A 20,300-nucleotide genomic window follows, 5' to 3' on the forward strand; every position below is an offset into this window, starting at 1 on the left:
TTCGTTCGAGGGGAGCGAGAGCGTAATTTTTCCACGTCTTTCCTGCCTCAAGGCTGTTTTGCTTTATTTCTTTTGCGGGGGCTGCCTGTATTGTCTGTCAAACATTTGGAGGATGAGTCAGTGGCACGGTTGGCCCATTTATCCCCCTGGATGTGCATTTACTTATTCATCTGACTTCAGCTGGCTCAGACGGCACCGAGAGATGCTTTACAAAATCAAAAGGAGTGTGACAAGTGATCGTGTTGGGCGTGAACTGGATGATTTTGAAAAAAGTGAAATGAAATCATGTTGCCAGCCTCTTCTTTCCTCTTTTATTACAGTTGGATTCACACCCCCTCTTATTTTTAGAAATCACTATAATGAGGACCAAGCCTAAGCTAAAACTGACAAATGGTGCCTTTTGGTATTTTGTTGATCACAGTGCAATCTGTGACTGCATGTAGGCTGACGGGTTTCACGTTAATGCTTTCCTTCACCACACTAACAGGACGACATCGGACACACACGTTCATATTTCAATTTCAGTGGAAATGGGTTCAGTGAAATCATGCTTATTTTAAGATTGAGTTTTTCTAACATGCAGCAGTGGTTCAAAGTTATCAAAAGTAATCATTTTAATTAACAAAAAAATGAATGTAAGTCGAGATATTGATGGTAGGTAGTTGCACAGTTTAGTTTGAATTAAATAAACAGGAAACAAAACACGTGATGTGATTGGAAGGTTGTAACGCTCTGCCTTCTAACCATAAATTGACAAAAATTCACCCATTTAAAGATTAAAAACACAGACATCAGGTAAATTTTAGAGTTTTGACTCCAAATTTTACCTCAGTGAGGTGTGTGTGTGTGTGTGTGTGTGTGTGTGTGTGTGTGTGTGTGTGCGCGCGCTCTGTGGGTTTCTAATCAAATGCCTGTTCAATGTTTCTTTCCACACTCATTTTATACATGCAAACTGTATATTAGGTGGCTTATTTCTCAATGCAGGCTAATGTCTCGCGAAATATGGGGCAAAGAGGATGCTTGTGTGGGACAATCTAGGACACTGAGAGGTACATTTAGATATGCAGTATACAGCGTATGTGCCCATGAATATCAAAAATAATGTATCAGAACTGAATGCATTTTTTTCTAACTCCATCACTTGATAAATGTTCATAAATGAAAGCTGTTTATTTTTAGGGTTTCTGGAACTCCTGTTTCCCTGTTAGTGCTTTTTTTTTTTTTTAGTTATTTATCTATCTGGTTATATTCCTTTGGTTTCAGTAGGGATGTAGCTGCAGCTCTGCACATTCGCTGCATGTTCTTATTTATTTGTGGGAGTCAAGTGTGTTGACTCTTATAAACTACAGTCAATAGAAACTGCCAGAATATTTGGGTTAGAAGAACAAGAAGTCACAATTTTGTGCAGTTGCCTCTCTAATGAGGAAGTTGTCATACCAAACAGCAGCATTGTATGCTCTTGCGTGCAGATTTATTAATAATAAAATATAGAAAATAAACACAAGCTTGGACAGCGTAAACAAACAGTGGGAGCATTTATGGCCCCTGCAGTGTATTATTTTATGTCTTGTGGCCATAAAAACACTTCCTTCCATCAGTTTGTCAGTCTAATACTACAAATTCTCATTGTTTTCCAGGGACATGCCCATTTGTGTAGCAGCGATAACAGGAAGCTGTCAGGTTTTATTTTCATTTTCCACATCTGTTCACTTGGAATGTTTTGCAGGCCCAAAAGATCCAGAGGAGAAAGATTTACTGCTACAGAAGCTTTGATTATGAATTTTTCTGCATAAAATATTTAAAATCATAAACCTCTACAAACAAGACTCAGTCATTTTAGTCACTGTAACAGCTCGCTCGTTCGAGGGCTCAATAAATCTAGCAAAAAGAGAAAAAATAACTCATAGACAAACAGAGCAGTTACTAAGGTTTCCTCAAGTGCTGAAGGGAGGTACACTTTCCTCCTCCAAGCAGCTGAGAGACACACTCTTTGATAGTTGAATGAAGTCATCCGGCCACTTTGAATGCTCCAGCTGAGCCTTTGTGATGACAGAGCGATTGGTGCTTTCCACTTCTGCTCCTTGTAAAGCATGCTGCCACCGGGTTACTGAATGCTTGACACCCTTTAAAATATGCAGTAACACTACTTTGGATTGTTTTCCAGTTGAGACCTGTCCATAGAGTTTTAGGGGGTGCTTATTTATCTCTGAGAAATTTCAGCTCTCCAGAATAGTGGCTGGCAAAAATCCAAAGAGCAGTGAGGTATCTGCATTCAGTGTGTCTGAAAATAGAAGCACAGAAAGATGGATTGTGTTTCAAACAGCGGGGCTGAGATGGCTGGCACGGCTCACTTTAAAATGTTTTATGTCCAAAAAAAACAGAATCTGTGTGAAGCTACATTTTTAACTCAAATTGGTCCAATGTCTGTATTTCAGACTGCAAACGGTCTATTTAAATGAACTTTGAAAGGCAGAAGCAAGATGACTACACATTGATATCGAAGCAGTTTGCCTGGAGCAGTCATTGGCAATATGGGAGAACAGAGTGAAGACGTCGGGCTGCTTAGAGGCACCATCTTAAAACACTTTGTTAGACATGTTCTTTGGCCAACTTCATGTTCACATGTGGTCATGACTTCCGTATTTTAGTAAGCTAAAAAAGCTTGCATGGAACAATTAAGGTTGCCACATGCAATGTTTTGTTTCTATATAGTTTTAAATGGTCTAAGCTGCTTTCCAAGGTGATTTTTTTTTCATGCAAATTCACTTTTTATTAGTTTTTATATTAGTTTTAACTTATATCATGAATGCCATTTGTCTGGGGAGTTCAGAATAGTATTACTTTACACCCACGTGAACCCCTTTTCAGGCTTGCTGTGTTCAAATAACTGATATAATCCTATTTTCTTAAGTTTAGTAGTTAATTTATAGTTAACAAGTTGTGACAATATCACAACACTGTGATATTGCAGTATTGTGAAGGAAGGGAGGGTCCACAGAGAGAAAACGGATGGACATCGGAGGACAGCAGATGGCTGAAAAAGATTAAAGAAAGAGAATATCAGCTCACCGTGCTGTGCCTATGGCCTGATGTCAGAAAACGCTGTAAGTGTGTTTATACTCTGACTTTTATCCCAAGCCTTTATGTGTGTGTTGACTCAGCAGTGATAAAATTAGACCATTTGAGGATAATGCCTGATGGTCTCGTGGCTTTATATTCCATTTTATGTTAACTTGTTCCACTTTAGATGCGGATGGCACCCAAAAATTCAACAAATGTAGAAAAGTAAGTGATGCTCACAGTTTGCTGAGGGAAGACCAAGTGATCCCACACTTTACATGGCCATCCCACCCAGCAATCAAAACCTATGTCGGTGAATGGAAGCTTATCTGTTATATTCTTATCTAAAACATTGACCTCACATGATCCAGGGGTCCATTTGAAGGTCACCTGTTGCCAAAAGCAGGACACCTTGGTGGCTTTGGGTCAACCTGGGAGATAAAGATGACCAGATCCAGACTGACACACCAATCTAATAAGAAAAGACTGGAAAAATACAAACTAGGTCAAAGAGGACTGACCTTTGGTCTTTCCATGCTGTTAGCACATGACTTGATCATGCCACTTCTTCCTTGTTATATCATGTCACTGTTTTATCTCTTTCTTTTTCAGGCTAATTTAGGTAACAGGGTTGCACGTGTGTTGTTAGACACAGCAGCAGTGCATAATGACTGTTCTTTAAAAATATGTTGATGTGAAAAAAAGAGACACGTGTCAACAAAATCATCAATCTTAAATTAACTAGTCTATTAGACATGCTTATCAGAAGGCTATGGCAAAGAAAAGAAAAATACTATTTTGGGCCGTTCTCATGAGCTATTTTGTATTTTAAATAATATTTTGGAATCACCTTTCCAACCCAGAGGCTTACAGTTTGTCCCAGGACAAGAGTAATTTACAGGACAAATGTATTATGTGTGTATTATGTACTTTGCGCAGGGATTATTCTCAATTTTCGTGGGTCGGACAGAAAATGTCCTGCAAAAGTAGAATGGCTTATTGTTTGTTTTTATTATGACGTAATACAATCTAAAGCTTGGCCCTTAAATTTGTCATCTCAGTAATTAAAACTTAAAATAAATTATTTAAAGGTTAAGCAAATATAAAGTGTTTAAATAGCAAAATTTCAATCCTGAAGCATTAACCTAATGCACGGAGTTCCTCACTGTGAGCTTTAGTGTAATTAACAGTGCAGGAGGGTTTCAGGCAGGTTTTAGTGTCGCTGCTGATGAGCGCATTCTGACTGTGTACTAACAGTGTGATTGTGTGAAATGCTTTCCAGCAGCCAAATAGAGGCAGAGGCCGATGTACAAGAAAACACTCCCCTCTGCACGTCGTAGTAAACCCAGGGTATGGATCGGCTCCGCCCATAAAAAGGCCTGACCAATCACAGAGCTTAAAACAAAGCCCTCTGGTTTGATTTGTAAAATTGACCTTGACCTAAGCGAATGGCGCAGCGCAAGGGGCGTGGCTAACAGCTAGTTCGGTTGCATTGGACGTCGCTCATCATCAACTTTTGCTACTAGACAAGCCTGTAAAAGCTAGTTAGCGGCTACAAAACACACACATTTCGTGTCTCAATCGTTCCCCGGTGTTGTGCATTTGTCCCCCTTTTAAAATTTCGGCTGGGACCCGGAGTCGTGAAGGAGCAGTAAAATTCCATAAGCGACGAGGAGACTCCATCTTCGGGGAGAGCCAGCGAGGCGGCAGAGAGCTAGCGGGCTTCGCTGCTGCTGCTAGGCTAACTTTGCCCCAGCCAGCAGAGCGAGAGCCGGAGCAGAGCGAGTGAGCGGCTTGCTGCTAAACGGTCAACCTGACGATACTTTCGTTGACTACAAAAGACTCCCAGGTAGGTTTGGAAAGCCCGCATAGGTGTGTCAAGCATGCATCGATGCGCTGGCTTTCATCAGCGCTGCGATGCAATCCCGTTACTGTAGCTGCAGGCCATAGCGCTAGCTCCCTCCGTCCCGCAGCTGATAACATATTTACCCTGCTAAGCTAATGGACTGTGGAAGCCCGTAGAAACACAGCCACATTCCTTTCTCACGCAACGATTTTATCTACTGTTCTTCAACATGATGCAACCCAGCAGCAGACCGGTTATATACGCAGATATCAGGGCACCGGTGAGAAATTTAATGCAGGTGTTGTGTGATGTGCAGAAATGCAGGTAGGTGATTGTGGTTTGTTGTTGTTGCTGCTGCTGCTGCTGTCACAGCGTTACTTTGATGCCTGTGGTTTCAGCATGCTGATGGTGGGAGGCGATGGACGGAAGCACTAGAATGAGTGTGAAGGAGCTGTGTGAGACGGATGACCTGGCCACCCGCTTGGTGCTGGACCCTCTGCTGGGCTTCAGCACCCACAAAATGAACATCAGGTAATCTGACACACAATACAGCAATCATGGAGTCCAGTGACTACCCAGTGCTATGGTATGGCTGGAAAGAGTGTGATCACTGCTGTTTCGCTGGCTTTTTTAAGGCTTGATTTCTTAGATTTTTGGTTGGGTGGAAAAAATACAAAGGCAGAAGAAAGCAACTGATCTAAATTAATAATCCCACAATAGGGTTAAGGGGTGAATTTCATTTTATAGTGAAATATAAAAATAAATAAATGTGAGGGTGAAAGAGAAACCATAACATGAGCTCTCACGTAAGGTGTATCTGATATCCCGTACTGGTGTTTTTTGTGCATCATCAAAATAATATTGGTCCGGTTTTAGCTTTGCACCTGACCAATCACATTGTTGTGATGTCATAGCTTTGCAACTTGAGAAAAAAAAGACTGTTATAATGATGTTATGAGGATGTAGGAACAAAACCCACATGTGGATATCAGATTGCGCTCAATTTCAACATTTCATTAATATTTCTTTGTGTCAACAGCCGATTGTGTTGCGTTACATCAGTTTTGTGCTGGGAAAATGTTAAAAAAAAAAATAGCAAAGAGCTGAAAAGACTTTAAAGCATGTCAGTTATTATTTAGAATGTCAGTGTTTGTTGCCCCAACACAAAGGGGGAATTAATAACAATAAAGAAATATTATTAACAGAAAAACAATATTGACTCAAACTGTTATTTAAACGCTCAAACAGCCGAGCTATTTTAGCGTCTGAAATGACAAAGCTGAGTCATGACTCATACTTTATACAGGAATAGAGCAATAATGGCTCTGCTTGTGGTTATCATACTGTTTCCTTTACATGTAGCAGATCTTGTTAAATCCACCAATGCCTTTACTTATGTGTGTCCATATTGTTGTGTAATAAATAGTAACATTAGATGAACCGGTGACGCCTTCATCAACAGCAACTTACAGTGAAATTTTCCTAATCAGGCTTTTTCTTCAGCCTTTGTTACTTCCAGGGTTCTGTTTAAAACAAAATCTTAATACGTATGTTGTTTTGATGTGTGTGTGTGTTTGCGCAGAAACATTCAAATTATTTATGTCACTTTTGCCAACTAATTTCTGTCAGTTGAGCTGTTTTACTTCAGGTGTTCAAGTGTCTGCCTCAAGGCCTCCGCAGCAGTAAATGGTGCTGCTCTAGTTCTGTTAGTCATGGTTGACTGCAGACCATTACAATGTCGTGATTAGAAGTGGAAAATAAAATGAGAGCCTGTAATTTTATAAAAAATACATACATTTCCAGGGTCATAAATTACTCTGTATAACTTTCTATTATCCTCCCAACACCAGTCGGCTAATTCCTGTTATTTGAAAGGTGGAGTGAAAAAAAGAAAGCTTTACATTTTGTTAAAGTAAATTGGAAATGTTTTTATCATTAGAAATATCACTACAGCACACAGAAATGTGCAGTTTGAGTTCTAAATTAACTTTCTTTGGGCACTTGAAGGTTAATCATCAGTCCAGAATTTCGCAATCCATGCATTCCTATTAAAGCGGCCCCTGAGCTCTATAAAACTTTAAGAATACCAGGTGGTTCTGATTATGCTTTAATGCAGTGACACTTCAGGCCAACTGCAAAACCTGGACGTTCAGTGAAAGTTAATATATAATAACGATGAGTGTCCGAATAAAAGCTCACACCTCAGCAGTCATTAGAGAAAGTCATTAAAAAGAAAAACCTGAAATTTACTTTAATGAAGGTGTACGCAGCAGCATCAGTAAACTGCTGTTCATTTTTTCATGAGTAGTTTGACAACCGCTTATTTTAAAGCCGTTTTAATGAATGAGTTTGTTAAGTGTTTGTAAAATTCTGGGTGGTGTTTTTCCTGCATGAAATGTATTTAAATCCACTTTAAAATGAATAATTGAAAATAATATAAGAACCGAAAAATGGATAGGCTTTTATTAAATAAGGTAACGTAAACTCTTTGTCCCATCTACATCCTGACCAGTCATACTTATGGGTGCAGCGACCTCCCAGAGGGCCGTGGAAAAACCCTGTGTGCACCTGTTGTGCATGTTTTGGTGCATCCGTATTAAATACAGAAGTGAAGGAAGGTTAGATTTCTGAGAAAGATGCACAGATATTTATTAATTGTTATTGTAGCTTATAAGAACAGAACTGTGGAACATTTAGTCCAAATATTTTTAACTGTGAGCTGATTTGGGTGTTTTTTGTGTGATTTTCTTTTTATTTTCTTTTTTATTTTTTTTCCTAAAGTTGTTGGTTCAAAAATATATTTGGATGCTATATCTAAAATTCAGTGTTAAAAGGAAGCTTCTTAGACTCTTCTTATATCTGTCCCTCTCTCTTTGTGCAGCCCCCCACCAGAGATCCGACGTTGGGGTAACCTCAAAGAGACGCTTTTGAGGTTTCAGCGTACGCACGACTTCAACGCTACGTTTGAGGCTCTAACGGTGGGCGAGCTGGCTGGTGACTACTTTAATGCTTTGGGGAGCCATCGACAGGAGCTGCTGAGACAACATGTATGCATAAAACAAAAATGTTTGTTATCATTTGACTTTATTGTCTATGTGTGTATGTGTTTATCACCGATACTTGGATTTGTCACTCGAGTGTAACATCACAATCAAAGACCGTGTGTGATGTTTGCAGGTTTATCGCTACCTCAGTGCCTTCCTGTTGGATAGCGGTGTCAAGATAGAGTCCTGTGACAGATACTCCTCAGAGACCAACGGAGCCAAGATAACCTCAACTAGGCACTGGTATTCACACGCAGCAGCATCACGAGCTGCCACTGCAGCAGCACTGCGTCCTGTATGGTGTTGTTTTTTACAACTGAAAATGTGATGCCTGAATTGTTCCTCTGCAGGTTTGTAGGAGAGCGGGTGGAGGTCCTGCTGGGCTGCATAGCAGAGCTGAGTCCTGCTGACAGTGCCGTGCTGAGGGCGGGAGTCAATGACTTCAGCGTGATGTATTCCACACGCAAACGCTGCGCTCAGCTCTGGCTCGGGCCTGCAGCTTTCATTAACCACGGTGAGTGTGTTTACCTTCGAGACTAGTGGTTGTACACATATATATGCATCTTAATGGAAATCTAGGCCATGCCTTCAGTATTACACTGTAGTTACTCTTAAAGTGGGCCTACTGTGTTTCTCTCTATATGTGTGCTGTTACAGTGATTGATACTGATTTACATTGACCATGCCAGAGTTTCAGATAGTGTGCAAGCAGTCCTTTTAAAATTCAGAGATCTCAAATAGGATTTCAGGGTCAGATCATTTCACTTTGATTTATTATGATGAAGGTTTGGGGAAATTAACTTCAATAGAAAGGCAAGTTTCTTTCCTTTTTTTTTTTTTTTTAAAAAAAGAGAATTTAAATGCTTTTTTTGTGTATTTTTTTTGTAGTCTGTGTTTAAAAATGTGTTTAAAAAGTTCTCCATGGTGACCAAATTAACTGATTATGATTTTAGCTGTCATTGAGCAACCCTTTATTTAAAGTTTGATTGCTCACATTGGAAATGCTGAGGCTGGTGTGCGTACAGTTAACTCTGTGGGCCGAAAGCTGAGGCTTCAGGCTGCTCTGAATGCTCTGTTTCAGATACGTTTCTGCTCTTTGCTTCTGTTACGATAAAAACAGGAACTATCTTGACCCTCGTGCTTGCGATGAGCAGGCAATCGGAAGATGTTGGCTTAAAAAGAGGAAAATGGAAACTAAAACAGAAGAGGAACTGAGGGGCTTTACCAAAGCTTAATAATAGATGAATAAATATGAATAATTATGAATAAAAATAAATAAATAAATCATGCAAACCTGTGCTAAATATGGAGCTGGAAATGAGCATAATAGGCCGACTTTCGGTTCCTTACTCAAGCTGATGAATGTATATAATTCATAGAGTGCACCAAAACAGATTTATCCTGAACTCGGTTTGCACTGCAGTGACACAGGGATAGCGGTCAATGTTTTGCACCCATGTCTGTGTCGTCATCATAATTATAGTGAGAAATTATAGGTTTCCTCATATGATTTATTGACTTTCTAGTTACAAGAGCGAGAAAATCATGTTAGCAGATGACATGTTGGTGCACAGTAATAAAGATTCAGGAGGTCTTTCATACCTCATGCAATAACTCTTTATTACACAAAACATCTGTCTAGCAGAGAGTAAATTGTCTGAGTTTATTTCGGCCCTGTGTTGTCTCAACACTTCACATCCTGTTATAGTGAACCACTTTAATGTGACATGACATATGCTGTGCTTGTTTTCACTGCTGTTTCTTTTTGCTCTATTGAATTTGAACTCTTTTACTTTTCAAGCCACTTTGTCATATTATATTATATCAAGCTTTTTTTTTTTTTAAGCATCTGATTGTATTTCATTTAGATTTAGAGCTTTTCTTTTGCATGTTGTTTGTTTTTTGAACCTTGTTGAGCTGTTTTGTTTTGTCACATTTTATTTGTGTTGATATATTTTGTATTTGAGGTGTTCTGTTGTAGGTCTGTTTAATGTTTCAGCTCCATATTTTAAAGAAAACAAAGCATATCTTATCCTAACTGCAATTATGCCAAAGGCCTAGTAAAAACTGGGTCATTTTTTTCCATCAGAGGGCTATCTCTTTATTTCTTTAGTGAAAATAAATCCAATCTAAACCAGTAGATTAGCAAAATGTTGAGTTTTTCATTCACTGGTGTGATTTTATTAGTGACCTTATTTATCTTTCTTTTTCTTTGTCCCGTTGCACTGAAGACTGCAAGCCAAACTGCAAGGTAATCTGCAATAATAATTCACTAAAACACTTCAAGTTGAAATTATAACATGTTATTTTCATGCCAAATGTTTTATTTTAAGTGCAGATTTAGACCTGCCTTCTGCCTCCTGACTGCTTTGTTGTTGTTGTTTCCCACGGGCCATCCAACCTTTGTCTTTGTCTGTTTTTTTTTTTTTTTTTCCTTCTTTTTCACCCGCCCAGTTCGTCCCCGGTGAGAAGAATATCGCTTGTGTTGAGGTGATTCGACCCATAGCACCTGGGGAAGAGATCACGTGTTACTATGGAGCCAGCTTTTTTGGTGAAGGCAATGAAATGTGTGAATGCTGCACCTGTGAGAGGTACGTCCATTATCTGATCAGACGTGGTCTTTATCAAAGTCTTTTTTTTTTTTCTCAACAGATTTTATTCATCTAAGAGATGAAAACTCTGAACTTTTAATCTTTTTTTTAACTCTTCTTTAGGAATGGAGAGGGTCACTTCAAGCACAGAGGGAAACAGCCTGAAATCGAGGAAACAAAGGACCCCGTGGGCCAAAAGTACCGCCTGAGAGAGCGATATCTTCGTCATCACAGAGAGAGAGGTCACTTTTCTACAAGGCCAATAACACCAGGAATACACTCGGGAATCTTTAAAGGTAACCAGTTTGGGATTTTCTTACTAAAGAGCTTTTGGGCTTTCCCCAAAGCACAATCAGAGGGATTGCACATAAAGGGAAAATCCATAGATTTTTATTGAGTAAGATAACAAAATACCTAAAACTATATGCAGTCCTTTCGTGCTCAAGGCCACTCAGGAAAAACCCTGATGTTAGTGTGAAAACACACAAATAAACAGAGTTTTTGCCAAATTTTTTTTATTAAATCCTATCCAGTTTTATTTATATAGCTCCAAATCACAGAGACAGTTGCTTCGAAGTCCTTTATATTGTAAAGTAAAGACTACATTAATACAAGCCCTGCAATAATACCTGGTACAGCTTAAATTCTGCCGTGACTACACTGTTCAGATTAAAATTATTGCTCTGTTTAAAGTATACGTTCAACAGTGGCAGTGCAATTATCCATAACCTGTAAAATATTATGCCTTAAAAAGGGTCTACTATTAAATATCTGTGTTATTATATTATATTAAAATCTCCAAACTTGTTTACTTATTCTACTAAATAAATAAACTAAATAAATCCAGATGTTTTAATATCCTTTTGTTCTTATCTGTTTGCTTTAGGTAGCATATGCATGCTTATGCAATCATATAAATAAAGGATTTATTATGTGGGGTTTAGAATAATTAGATGGGATCTTCCTCGGGGACAGCCAACATAAACATTATGAGGGACCACTCACAAATGGATCCTCATTAAAATATTTATATTTATCAAAAGTTATTCAATAATCTGTGTCGATGATTAATAACAATGGAGCTTTAGTTGTGATTAGACTCGGATTTTAAGAGGATTTTAATTCAAATGACATTTTTGGCTTCCAGCAATCATGAAAAGATGGTAATCAGGATGAACTTACTAAATTACTTTTCATCATTCATTTTTGCTACAAAGCTCTCATTTTTTCTTGTCGTATGAATCAAGTTCAACCTTTTCAAAGCTCAACCTCACCCAGTTTAGTTGAGCTCTACCCAAGATGTCTGAAAGTGAGCCCTTGCTCAATGAAATCTGCCTAGGAGGAGTAAATCTAATGAAAGTTTTTTCCTGCAGCTCTGAGGGCCTCTCACTTGATCTTCTTTTGCAGACCTTTCTCATGGGAGCCTGTGGGCAGGCAAAGAGTGGCGGTTATTCTTGTGTAACGGGCTTTATAGTCAAGAAAACAATCCCTTAAACTGGTCCCCTACCAAAGGACAACAACCCTAACCCGCCTCTTTTCTCAGTTTATATTATCTATTTGTCCTTTAAAGAACTTCTAGGGAACCACTGTTTGTTGTTTGGTTTTTTTTTTTTAGGTTTGTTCATATATAAATGCTATAGAAATGCTTATGTAGTAGACGAAAGAAATCTTTCAGCTTTGGGCTTAAATTTTAAGAAATAAATGTGTAAAATTACAAAAGAAATTCTGGTAGCTCATTGCCTAGAGTGTCCTGTAATTATAAAACACACAGCTTCTGTTCACAGAAAATATCCTTTTGTACGTGGACCTATTGTAAGTAGTGAGAAACAGGAACTGTTTTTGTTATGCGATTGTTTATCTATTACTTAATTACAGTTGTGGAGTATGATTAGCCACAGGGAGGTCTTTATCAGCAGAAAAAGCTGTAAAACACATTTAAGTCCAACAATTCATGCCCTTCACATTTTCCAAAGCTATCCAGTGAGTGTATTGGAGTCTTTGTTGGGGGGATTCTGGTGCCCGGACCTTACGTTTGACGTCCATTATTTAGATTTTTAAGTGGGTTGATAACTGAAAAAATGTAATTTTACCTCCTGTTAGAAACAAACTGTTATGTGTTCCACTGTTTCAGAGTAAACATGCTTTGTTTCCTTCTTCTTTTTTTAAAAAAAAAGAAAATGCTTCAACGTCTTGATGCAATTTACAGTTGTTGTCTTCACAAGTTTGATTTACACTATAGACCAGACTCTGCACATGAAGTTGTTCACAGGGCAGAAAAGCAGAACAATGGGTTTTGTGTAGAAACCAAAAAGTTAATTTGCTTCTTTGTTGCTGTCTCTCTTTCAAAGCCATCCCCTCAAGGAACTCATTCACTCAGCAGATGAGAAGAAATGCCTTGAAGAACAGAAAACTGAGTCAGACAAAGAAGTGGAGACAGGAGAAGCAAAGACGATCAGGAAAGCACCCACTAAAGTCCTCCTCTACAGCCAAACAGCGGCGAACGGTTCCGCTTTTATCCCAGGTTACACTAAAGGACCTTAGAGTCAGAGTGCGGCGCCACTCTTTGGATTTTTTACTCAATTGTAAGGATCCAAAAAGCAAAGAAAGGGCACTGCTGCTGCAACTCGAGGAAGTGAGGCCACAAGATAACAGGCCAAGGGGACTGAACATGACTGGGGAAGAAAGCAACAGCAGTGCGGTGAACTTGAAGCCCTTTACTCTGAATTCCTCCATGTCAGCATGTCAGAAAAGCAGATCTGCGGTAAGAGGCGCAGGCCTTAATGGGAGGTTTGCAAAAGTGGTGGGCAGGAAGCCCGTTCACATGAGGACCTCTTCAAGAACAAAAAGCAGTGTTCGCACCACACTTGCACACCAGACGAAGTCCAGTAACACAACTAACACTACAACTGTTTGTCACCCGGATGAGGGCGACAAAATCTGCAGTGCAATAAAACAAGAGAATGTCGAAACTGCAATCACAGAAAGTCAAAACCGCGGCGCCATCGAAACCAGCGTCATCACCACGGCTCAAAATCCTGCTGCCGAGCAAACTGAGCGCAAGACTATCAGAGCTTTATCCACGAGTAACACGGATGGATTGAAGAACACTGGAGACAATCCGCTAATATCTCTGAAGCAATATCTTACAGTCAATCTAACGAGGTTATCGGTGTCACAAAGTTTGGAACTTGGAGAAAGCTGTGAAGACAGGAAAGTAAGGGTGGAGGTTAGAGGAAGGAGGATGCAGAGCCAGCGCCCAGGCCCAGCAACAGAAAAACGAGCATCCAGATTTCAGCAGAGGCAGGCGAGAAGTTCAGAGGTCTGCACAGCTGACGGTAACAGAGGGGTGAGGGAAATGTCTTTCAAGTCTCCAGATCAAACCAGTGTAAGGAAACTGCATTCGAGCGAGAGCACGGGCGACTTATCCCACAGCGAGAAAAAGAGAAGCGAGAAATTTAGTGAAATACAAACGGCTTCGGTAGATGACAAAGATTTTATAACAAACGAACAGACGGATTTTTTAAAAGGCAAAACAGAAGGGCAGAGAGACAGTAAAAGTAACAGAAACCTAGAAGAAGTGAAAAGGTCTGATTGCAAAATGGTTTCCAGCAAATGTCAAAATAATGTCCAGGATGTTAAAAATACAGCCAAGGGGGTTTGCACGCAGGAAGGATCAGGACAAATGAGTTTGAGTACGCAGCCAGTAAGTAGGCATGAAGATGATATTGTTATAAAACAGGCAACGGTTCTGCTATCTGATATTTTAAGAAAAGATAAATCATTAATAGATGGGAGATTAAAGGGAGGTAATGTGGGACGACGGTTTTCTACCTGGGCCTCCAAGGAGAGTGCCGAGGAGGAATCAGAACAAACTGAAATAAATGGAGGCAGGTTCCGGCGTTCAGTGCAGAGGAGGATTATTAGAAGACGAAAGATAAGGCCCAGAGCAGTGAAAAGAAAAGCAGCAGATAAGCCAAGCACCAAGGGACACTTAAGCAAAGACATTACAGCTACAGTTAAGACGGAGTTGAGTCAGGAGAGTGTGGAGCCTAAGTTGCCACAGAGGCACAATGACCCACCGGCCACCTGCCTCAACCCACTACCTCACAAGTCACTGATTTCGGCTAAAACCACGACTAATCCAGACACCAATGCACAAGTGCACGCACAGTCCAATATACCTCTGAAGAAACGTACATTTCGCAGTTCGGCACTAGATTCTGAACAAAGTCTAAACTCTGCCTTAGATCAGGTTTCTAAAAATGTTACAGAGTTGAAATCGTCTGCAGTGCTGAGGCAGGACCTCGCCCCGTCTTCAGGGGAGAGTAGCAAAGTGAAAAGAGAGAATAAAGTCAGAGTTAGGAGGACAGAAATGCAGCGGTTAGCCCCCAGAAGACACTCCTCTTTTAACAGGGTCCTTCGCTCGAGACCTGCTGAAGCTCAGCGTGGTCATTTAATGAGGAACGCTCGAAAGTGTAAATTAGAGAGGCTGGATGAGGATGACGCCGGTAAAGCACAGACACTAGAGAGCGAGCGTGTTGAGGATGTAGCCGAAAGTCCGACTTCAGATGAATTTCAAAGTAGAAATCAGGGGAAATTGATGACCCTGGAACAAAGTGGTTTGGAAGACATAAAGCCAGACTTTTTTAAAATTCGGCTTAAGAGGAGAAGAGGGAAAGTATGGGAGATGCAAAGTGCAGGGTTGGAAAACATGGCATTAAAAGCAGAAAAGGGAGATGAGTTGGTGGCATTCGATCCTTTTAAAGCTATTATGGACTCGGTGTCAATTTTAAACATGGAGATGGAGGCAGCTCAGGCTCACGTGCAAGCTAGTAAGAAGTCAAAGAGCAGATTGCATCGTTTGAAAAAAAGAGGAGAGAAGTTGCAAGCTATAAATTTCTACACTGGTGCAAAATCAGACAAGGACCTTGAAAATGACAGGGAAAACGTCTGTGGGCCCGATGTGTCTGCCAGCAACGAAGTACAATTCAAAGAGAAAATCGATAGGGACCCCGTGGTTGGAGTCAAGCAGCTGCTAGAAAAAACAGAGAGTCAGAAAAATGACAGCACAGCCCTGTCAGCGGCAGCGCTGGAAACAAAAATCGAAGAAGGTTTTTTAAAGAGTTCCTGCTTGTTTGAAAGTGGGTCACAAAAAAAGCAAGAGCCGGAACTGGACATAAATGGCTGTCCATTACCGGTAATTAAACTGCGTAGGAAGATGGAGGATATTTGGGAGGTGGATAGTAAAGAGGAGCTCATACAGCCCGATTTAAAAGTAGAGACCATTATTAAGACAGAGATGAAGGGTCACGTTTTAGGTAAACAAAAAGGACTTTCCGATTGTTGCAAGCTCAAAGAAGAGTGCCCATCTTCTGAGAGACTGAACAACAGCTCTCTGAAAACCGAACCGCCACCATTTTCTTTGTCCCTATCACCGCTGTCGCTGTCCTCGCCCCTCAACGACAGTAAAACCGAAGTTATATCCGTAGCTGCAGACAGAATCACTGAAAGGCCAGAGATGATCAGCGGAGGAAGGAAACAGAGGCACAAAATGGACAGAACACACAAGTGTGGGCCTGTCGAAACACCCACCACTTGCCTTAGTCACACTCTTCAGCAAATTGATAACAGTCTCTCTCGGCTTTCCGAGGGCTTGTGTTCATCTCAGACTTTGGAAAAGCCCACAGCCTCTTCTAATTCTGTCATCCAACCCCCGTCCCAGTCTCCTCCATTTGCAACAGCAGATAACATGCTTACCAGCGAGCCCAGCTTCACAAACTGCTGTGATGACATTCTTGACTTTCAGTGTCTCAACTTTGAGGGCTATTACCAGCCACAGAACATGCTTCCATCTTCCCCATCAGATCTGTGTTCCCTGGATCCTCCTACAGATCCTTTCAGCAGTCCCCTCTCTCACAGCCCTACCGACACGTGGACCACGGAAACGCCATACCTTGGCCCTCCCAGTCCTGGAAATAACTTTACCAGTGAGGATTTGCAGTTTTTTCCAGGCCTAATGCCTTCCAAAAGTGACTCAGTTCCTCTGGAATGTGAAGCAAAGGATACCTCCAAAGACAGAAACCCACCCAACACCAGTTTCAGTTATTCAGCTCTGGGCAACCCCGACTTGGCGGCTAAAGATCGAATTATAAGTAAAAATCCGGGAATGAGGTTTTCCAAAGAAGACTTAAAAAATCAGTCTTTCATGGCACCCAGTAAGCCTCGTTTTATGGGTGCGTCATCGTCTTCGGTTACAACTCAAAGCCCTGTTACTTTACCCCACCCTGCCATGAACATAAAGCCAAGCACCAGCCAATCAAAAACCCAGGCTAACCTCAAAACCCAGGGTCCCTTCCATCGTATGACCATTCCCAATAAATCCCAGTCATTTTCTAGCAATCAGCCAAACGCAGTTAGAGCAGTGTCCCAGAGCTGCTTAACAAAGCCCGTACAGTCGTCTCAAATGTCTAACAAATTCCTCTCTCCTCAGCTCTTCACTGTGAAAAATCCCAACCCTCCCGACAATCCATTCAACTTTCCTGAGAAAACCTCTACAGTTATTCACAGGGTGCTCAAGTTTCAGGGGGGCAACCAGAGTCAGAACTTGTACAGCGCACCTTGCAAAGAGACCACGGCTGCCGGCAGCCCGACCGTCTCGTCCAGAATGCTAGGTGCAAAATCAGGTGCTATGGAGAAAACCCAGCAGAGTCCAAAGTTCTGCTTTAGTGCAGACAGTCATCAGAAAGGCAACTTGTCTGTTCAGGGGTTCGAAAAGGACGTTCACCTCGCTTCCTCCAACAGGTCCAACATTCATTTCAATAAACCCAACTCCTCAATTTCTCATTCTTATAGTAAAGCTAAGATGTCATCAGACAAACATGAAAGTGCCGAAGCCAACATGGCATACAAAAACTTTTCTATCTTGCCGAGGCAGTTCTACTTTCCTAGCAAAATGTCCGACAGTTATTCAGCACCGCACGAGAAAAGCATGAAACAGGATAAATCCACTACGCCGACCTCAGACAAACACCAGCCGTGTTACACTCAGCAAGACCCCTTTGATTTCAGTTTTGGCACTTCTCTTTCGCCCATGTCTCAGCACAACAGCCCCCAAGTGGTTCACAATACACCACCTGCTACACCAGCACCAGCAAACAAGTCCTCAGCCCCCTCAGCCTCGTTCCCTTACGGCTATCAAGGTCCTCCTTACGTACTAAACTTCAGTGGAGACCATTCTTTGACCCTGGGTCTCAGGGATGGTGCTGAAGGCTACCCAGGACTGGGCTCAACAAACTACACCTACCACTGCCTGATGGAGCCTTCGGGCACACAGGGGCGGCTGGTCGTCGAGCCCTGTGGACCCCAGCTCTCCAACCCAGCTTCTCTGGCTGGATTTTCAGGGCTCAAAGGTCACGACGAGCACTGCAGGAAGGATATGCAGCAGCAGTGCCACGCTGGGGATCACCAAGGCACATCACACTATGGACCTGTTACAACATCTCACTCCATGGGTGCCACAAAACCCAAGAGGGTGAGGTTAGTGGTGACAGACGGCACAGTGGACTTAGATCTTCAGTACTCGGACTGAATTAGTCTCCCAATCCCAGAATACAATTGGGAATATATCGTGTCTGTTGCACACACAGATAACAAAAACAGTTTTGTAAGAAAAAAGAGCTTTTAAAACTATCTGACTGACATTTTTTCAAAATAATAATTTTAATTGACTGATAATGCTAACATGTACAGGGTTTTATGTAAAGAAAAATTACGAGTGTTTTAATTGCTGTCCGATTTTTTTTTTTTTTTTTTTTCTCAAATAGTATGTCCACTAAAATTTCCTTAGATTACCAAATTTCCAGTGTATAAATAAAACAAAGCATTAAATATATTTGTGTCTGGGAGGCCCTGTAAACATTTAAAGCCCTCTTCGTGTACTGTAACATAGATGTATGCATTTTTCTACACCCCGTAAGGCAGTAGAGGCAGGAGCCACCGTCACCGGTTGCTGGTACTTGTATTGGTGATTTTAAAAAGGCAGCTTTGTGCCTCAGTCTTTGATATGTTCTTGTGACTTTTTGAAGTACCCATTGAAACACCCTCTACCCTCAATTTTATACTCACAGTAAGCTTTTCTCACTTGGTGTGTGTTTGTGCGTGCGTGTGGGTGTATGTGTGCGTGTGCATGCATTTGACAGGCAGACCTGCAGGTGTCGAGGGATCAAAGTGTAAGGTGTGTGTCGCCGCACCCGATCACGCGACTGTTGCTTTGCCAGGTTTAGGTAGAATCGTTAGCGCGTGAACGAAAGGCTCGTGCATGAACAGTGTACAGTTAGCGACTTCATCGTAGGACAGCTTTACTGGGTGACGACGGGTTTCATCAGTGTCCCAGTGTGGACGAGTGACTGAGTGAGGAACTGCGATTTGGTTTATTCTTGCTAAATGAATCGACATCTCTAACAAGGCTTCATCCAGGTGGCAGACTAAGTGACAATCTTCTCACTTTTGTCCTTTATTTGGTCTCTTTTTCGAAGAAGGAACTGAAGGAAACAATGCCGCAGCAGTTACTAATATTCTGTCGTTGCTGATGGAGCTACGCATCCGTAGGTGTTCATATTGTAACCACAGTTATTTGCTGTTGTTGGAGTCACGTTGTGTCATTACTGTATGTTTTACATCAGTGAGTGGGAGCATTCAGTGTGACTGCACAGCCTTACATTACTACCATCAAAATGTACTGTCTTGATATGGAAAGGCCAATTATTTATTTTAATATCCTCATTCTTGAAAAGGTGCTTTAATGTAATTTATATTTCACATTGATTGTTCAAGCTATTAAATGTTTGTATTATTTAATGGGACAAAATACTGAGCTGAATATTTACACTGAGTATTTAAATTCAGAGCTTTTCACATCTTATCCAGTTTTTCAGTTGTTACAGGTGAAATGTTCTCTCTTTCTTATTGGCAGTTAGTCTCATTGAAAGTCTGCTGTAGAAAATGTACAAATGTAGCCTATATCATTAAAGACACTTAATTCTTTTTTTTTTGGTATTTTCTTCTTTTACTGCTTCTTGAATTTTTTTGTTGAACAGCAGTGGGAAAACGAGCAGAAACTACAATCTGCTCCAGCTGGCTGATTCTCAACATTAAATGGGTCTTTTTCATTTTCCCTTAGATGCACGCACCTTCCAAACTTCAAAAAGGGTTCCCAAGCAGTTTTAAACATCCCGTGTGTGTCCTTTAATGTGTTTATATGAAAGCTAATCTGTTCCAGAGTATAATTTGCTCTGTTAGTTTATTTTAATCCCTTTACAGTGGGAAAAAAAAATGTGGAAAGCACAAACTATATATAAAAATGGACGTAGCCATCACAATGTGACCCTGTAGTTTCCGAGTGTTAGCGTTTTACCCACATCCTTTTTGGTATTTTGGAGCTAGTTGTTATAGTGTAGCAGATAACATTAGAGGAAAACGGTTCACAGGTGGATACTAAGTACCAGAATTAGTACATCAGCTCTCTTTTTGATAAAGGGCCATTAGGCACCCAACTCAAGCTCAGGAGTTTTTCAGTGACAGAAATGAGCTTCCACAGTAATGTGCAGTAGCACAAGTAAAAGAAATAAAGAGAGAAAAATGCTGCTTGTGTGAATGCAAACAGAAAAAGTTTTAACATGCGAGTCTGGAGATTGACAGACTTTTAGACAGGGCTAAAACAATTCTAACATTTTCCCATCTTGTTGGTTTTCTCAAGGGCGC

At 40.8% G+C, this 20,300-nt stretch overlaps 1 protein-coding gene across 1 annotated transcript; it reads left to right on the top strand.

The window, feature by feature from the left end:
- Positions 1-4,561: 4,561 nt before the first annotated feature.
- Positions 4,562-19,583, top strand: kmt5c (lysine methyltransferase 5C). The gene is made up of 9 exons (XM_085272029.1): positions 4,562-4,909; positions 5,305-5,437; positions 7,788-7,953; positions 8,084-8,193; positions 8,301-8,464; positions 10,182-10,201; positions 10,405-10,541; positions 10,665-10,837; positions 12,890-19,583. The coding sequence occupies exons 2-9, from the start codon at positions 5,325-5,327 to the stop codon at positions 18,127-18,129; spliced, it is 6,123 nt and encodes a 2,040-aa protein (XP_085128155.1). The 5' UTR covers positions 4,562-4,909; positions 5,305-5,324; the 3' UTR covers positions 18,130-19,583.
- Positions 19,584-20,300: the final 717 nt, after the last annotated feature.

The sequence above is a fragment of the Mchenga conophoros genome, linkage group LG4, assembly GCF_057382185.1.
Source record: "Mchenga conophoros isolate Kocher_MC1m ecotype Shallow Benthic linkage group LG4, M_conophoros_male_GT1.1, whole genome shotgun sequence".
NCBI classification, from domain to species: domain Eukaryota; kingdom Metazoa; phylum Chordata; class Actinopteri; order Cichliformes; family Cichlidae; genus Mchenga; species Mchenga conophoros.

Excerpts from the sequence above, each read along its gene's own strand:
- kmt5c (XM_085272029.1), top strand. The coding sequence starts at position 5,325 with ATGGACGGAAGCACTAGAATGAGTGTGAAGGAGCTGTGTGAGACGGAT. Across the intron at positions 7,954-8,083 it reads AGGAGCTGCTGAGACAACAT|GTTTATCGCTACCTCAGTGC; the intron begins GTATGCATAAAA and ends TGATGTTTGCAG. Across the intron at positions 8,465-10,181 it reads TGCAGCTTTCATTAACCACG|ACTGCAAGCCAAACTGCAAG; the intron begins GTGAGTGTGTTT and ends GTTGCACTGAAG.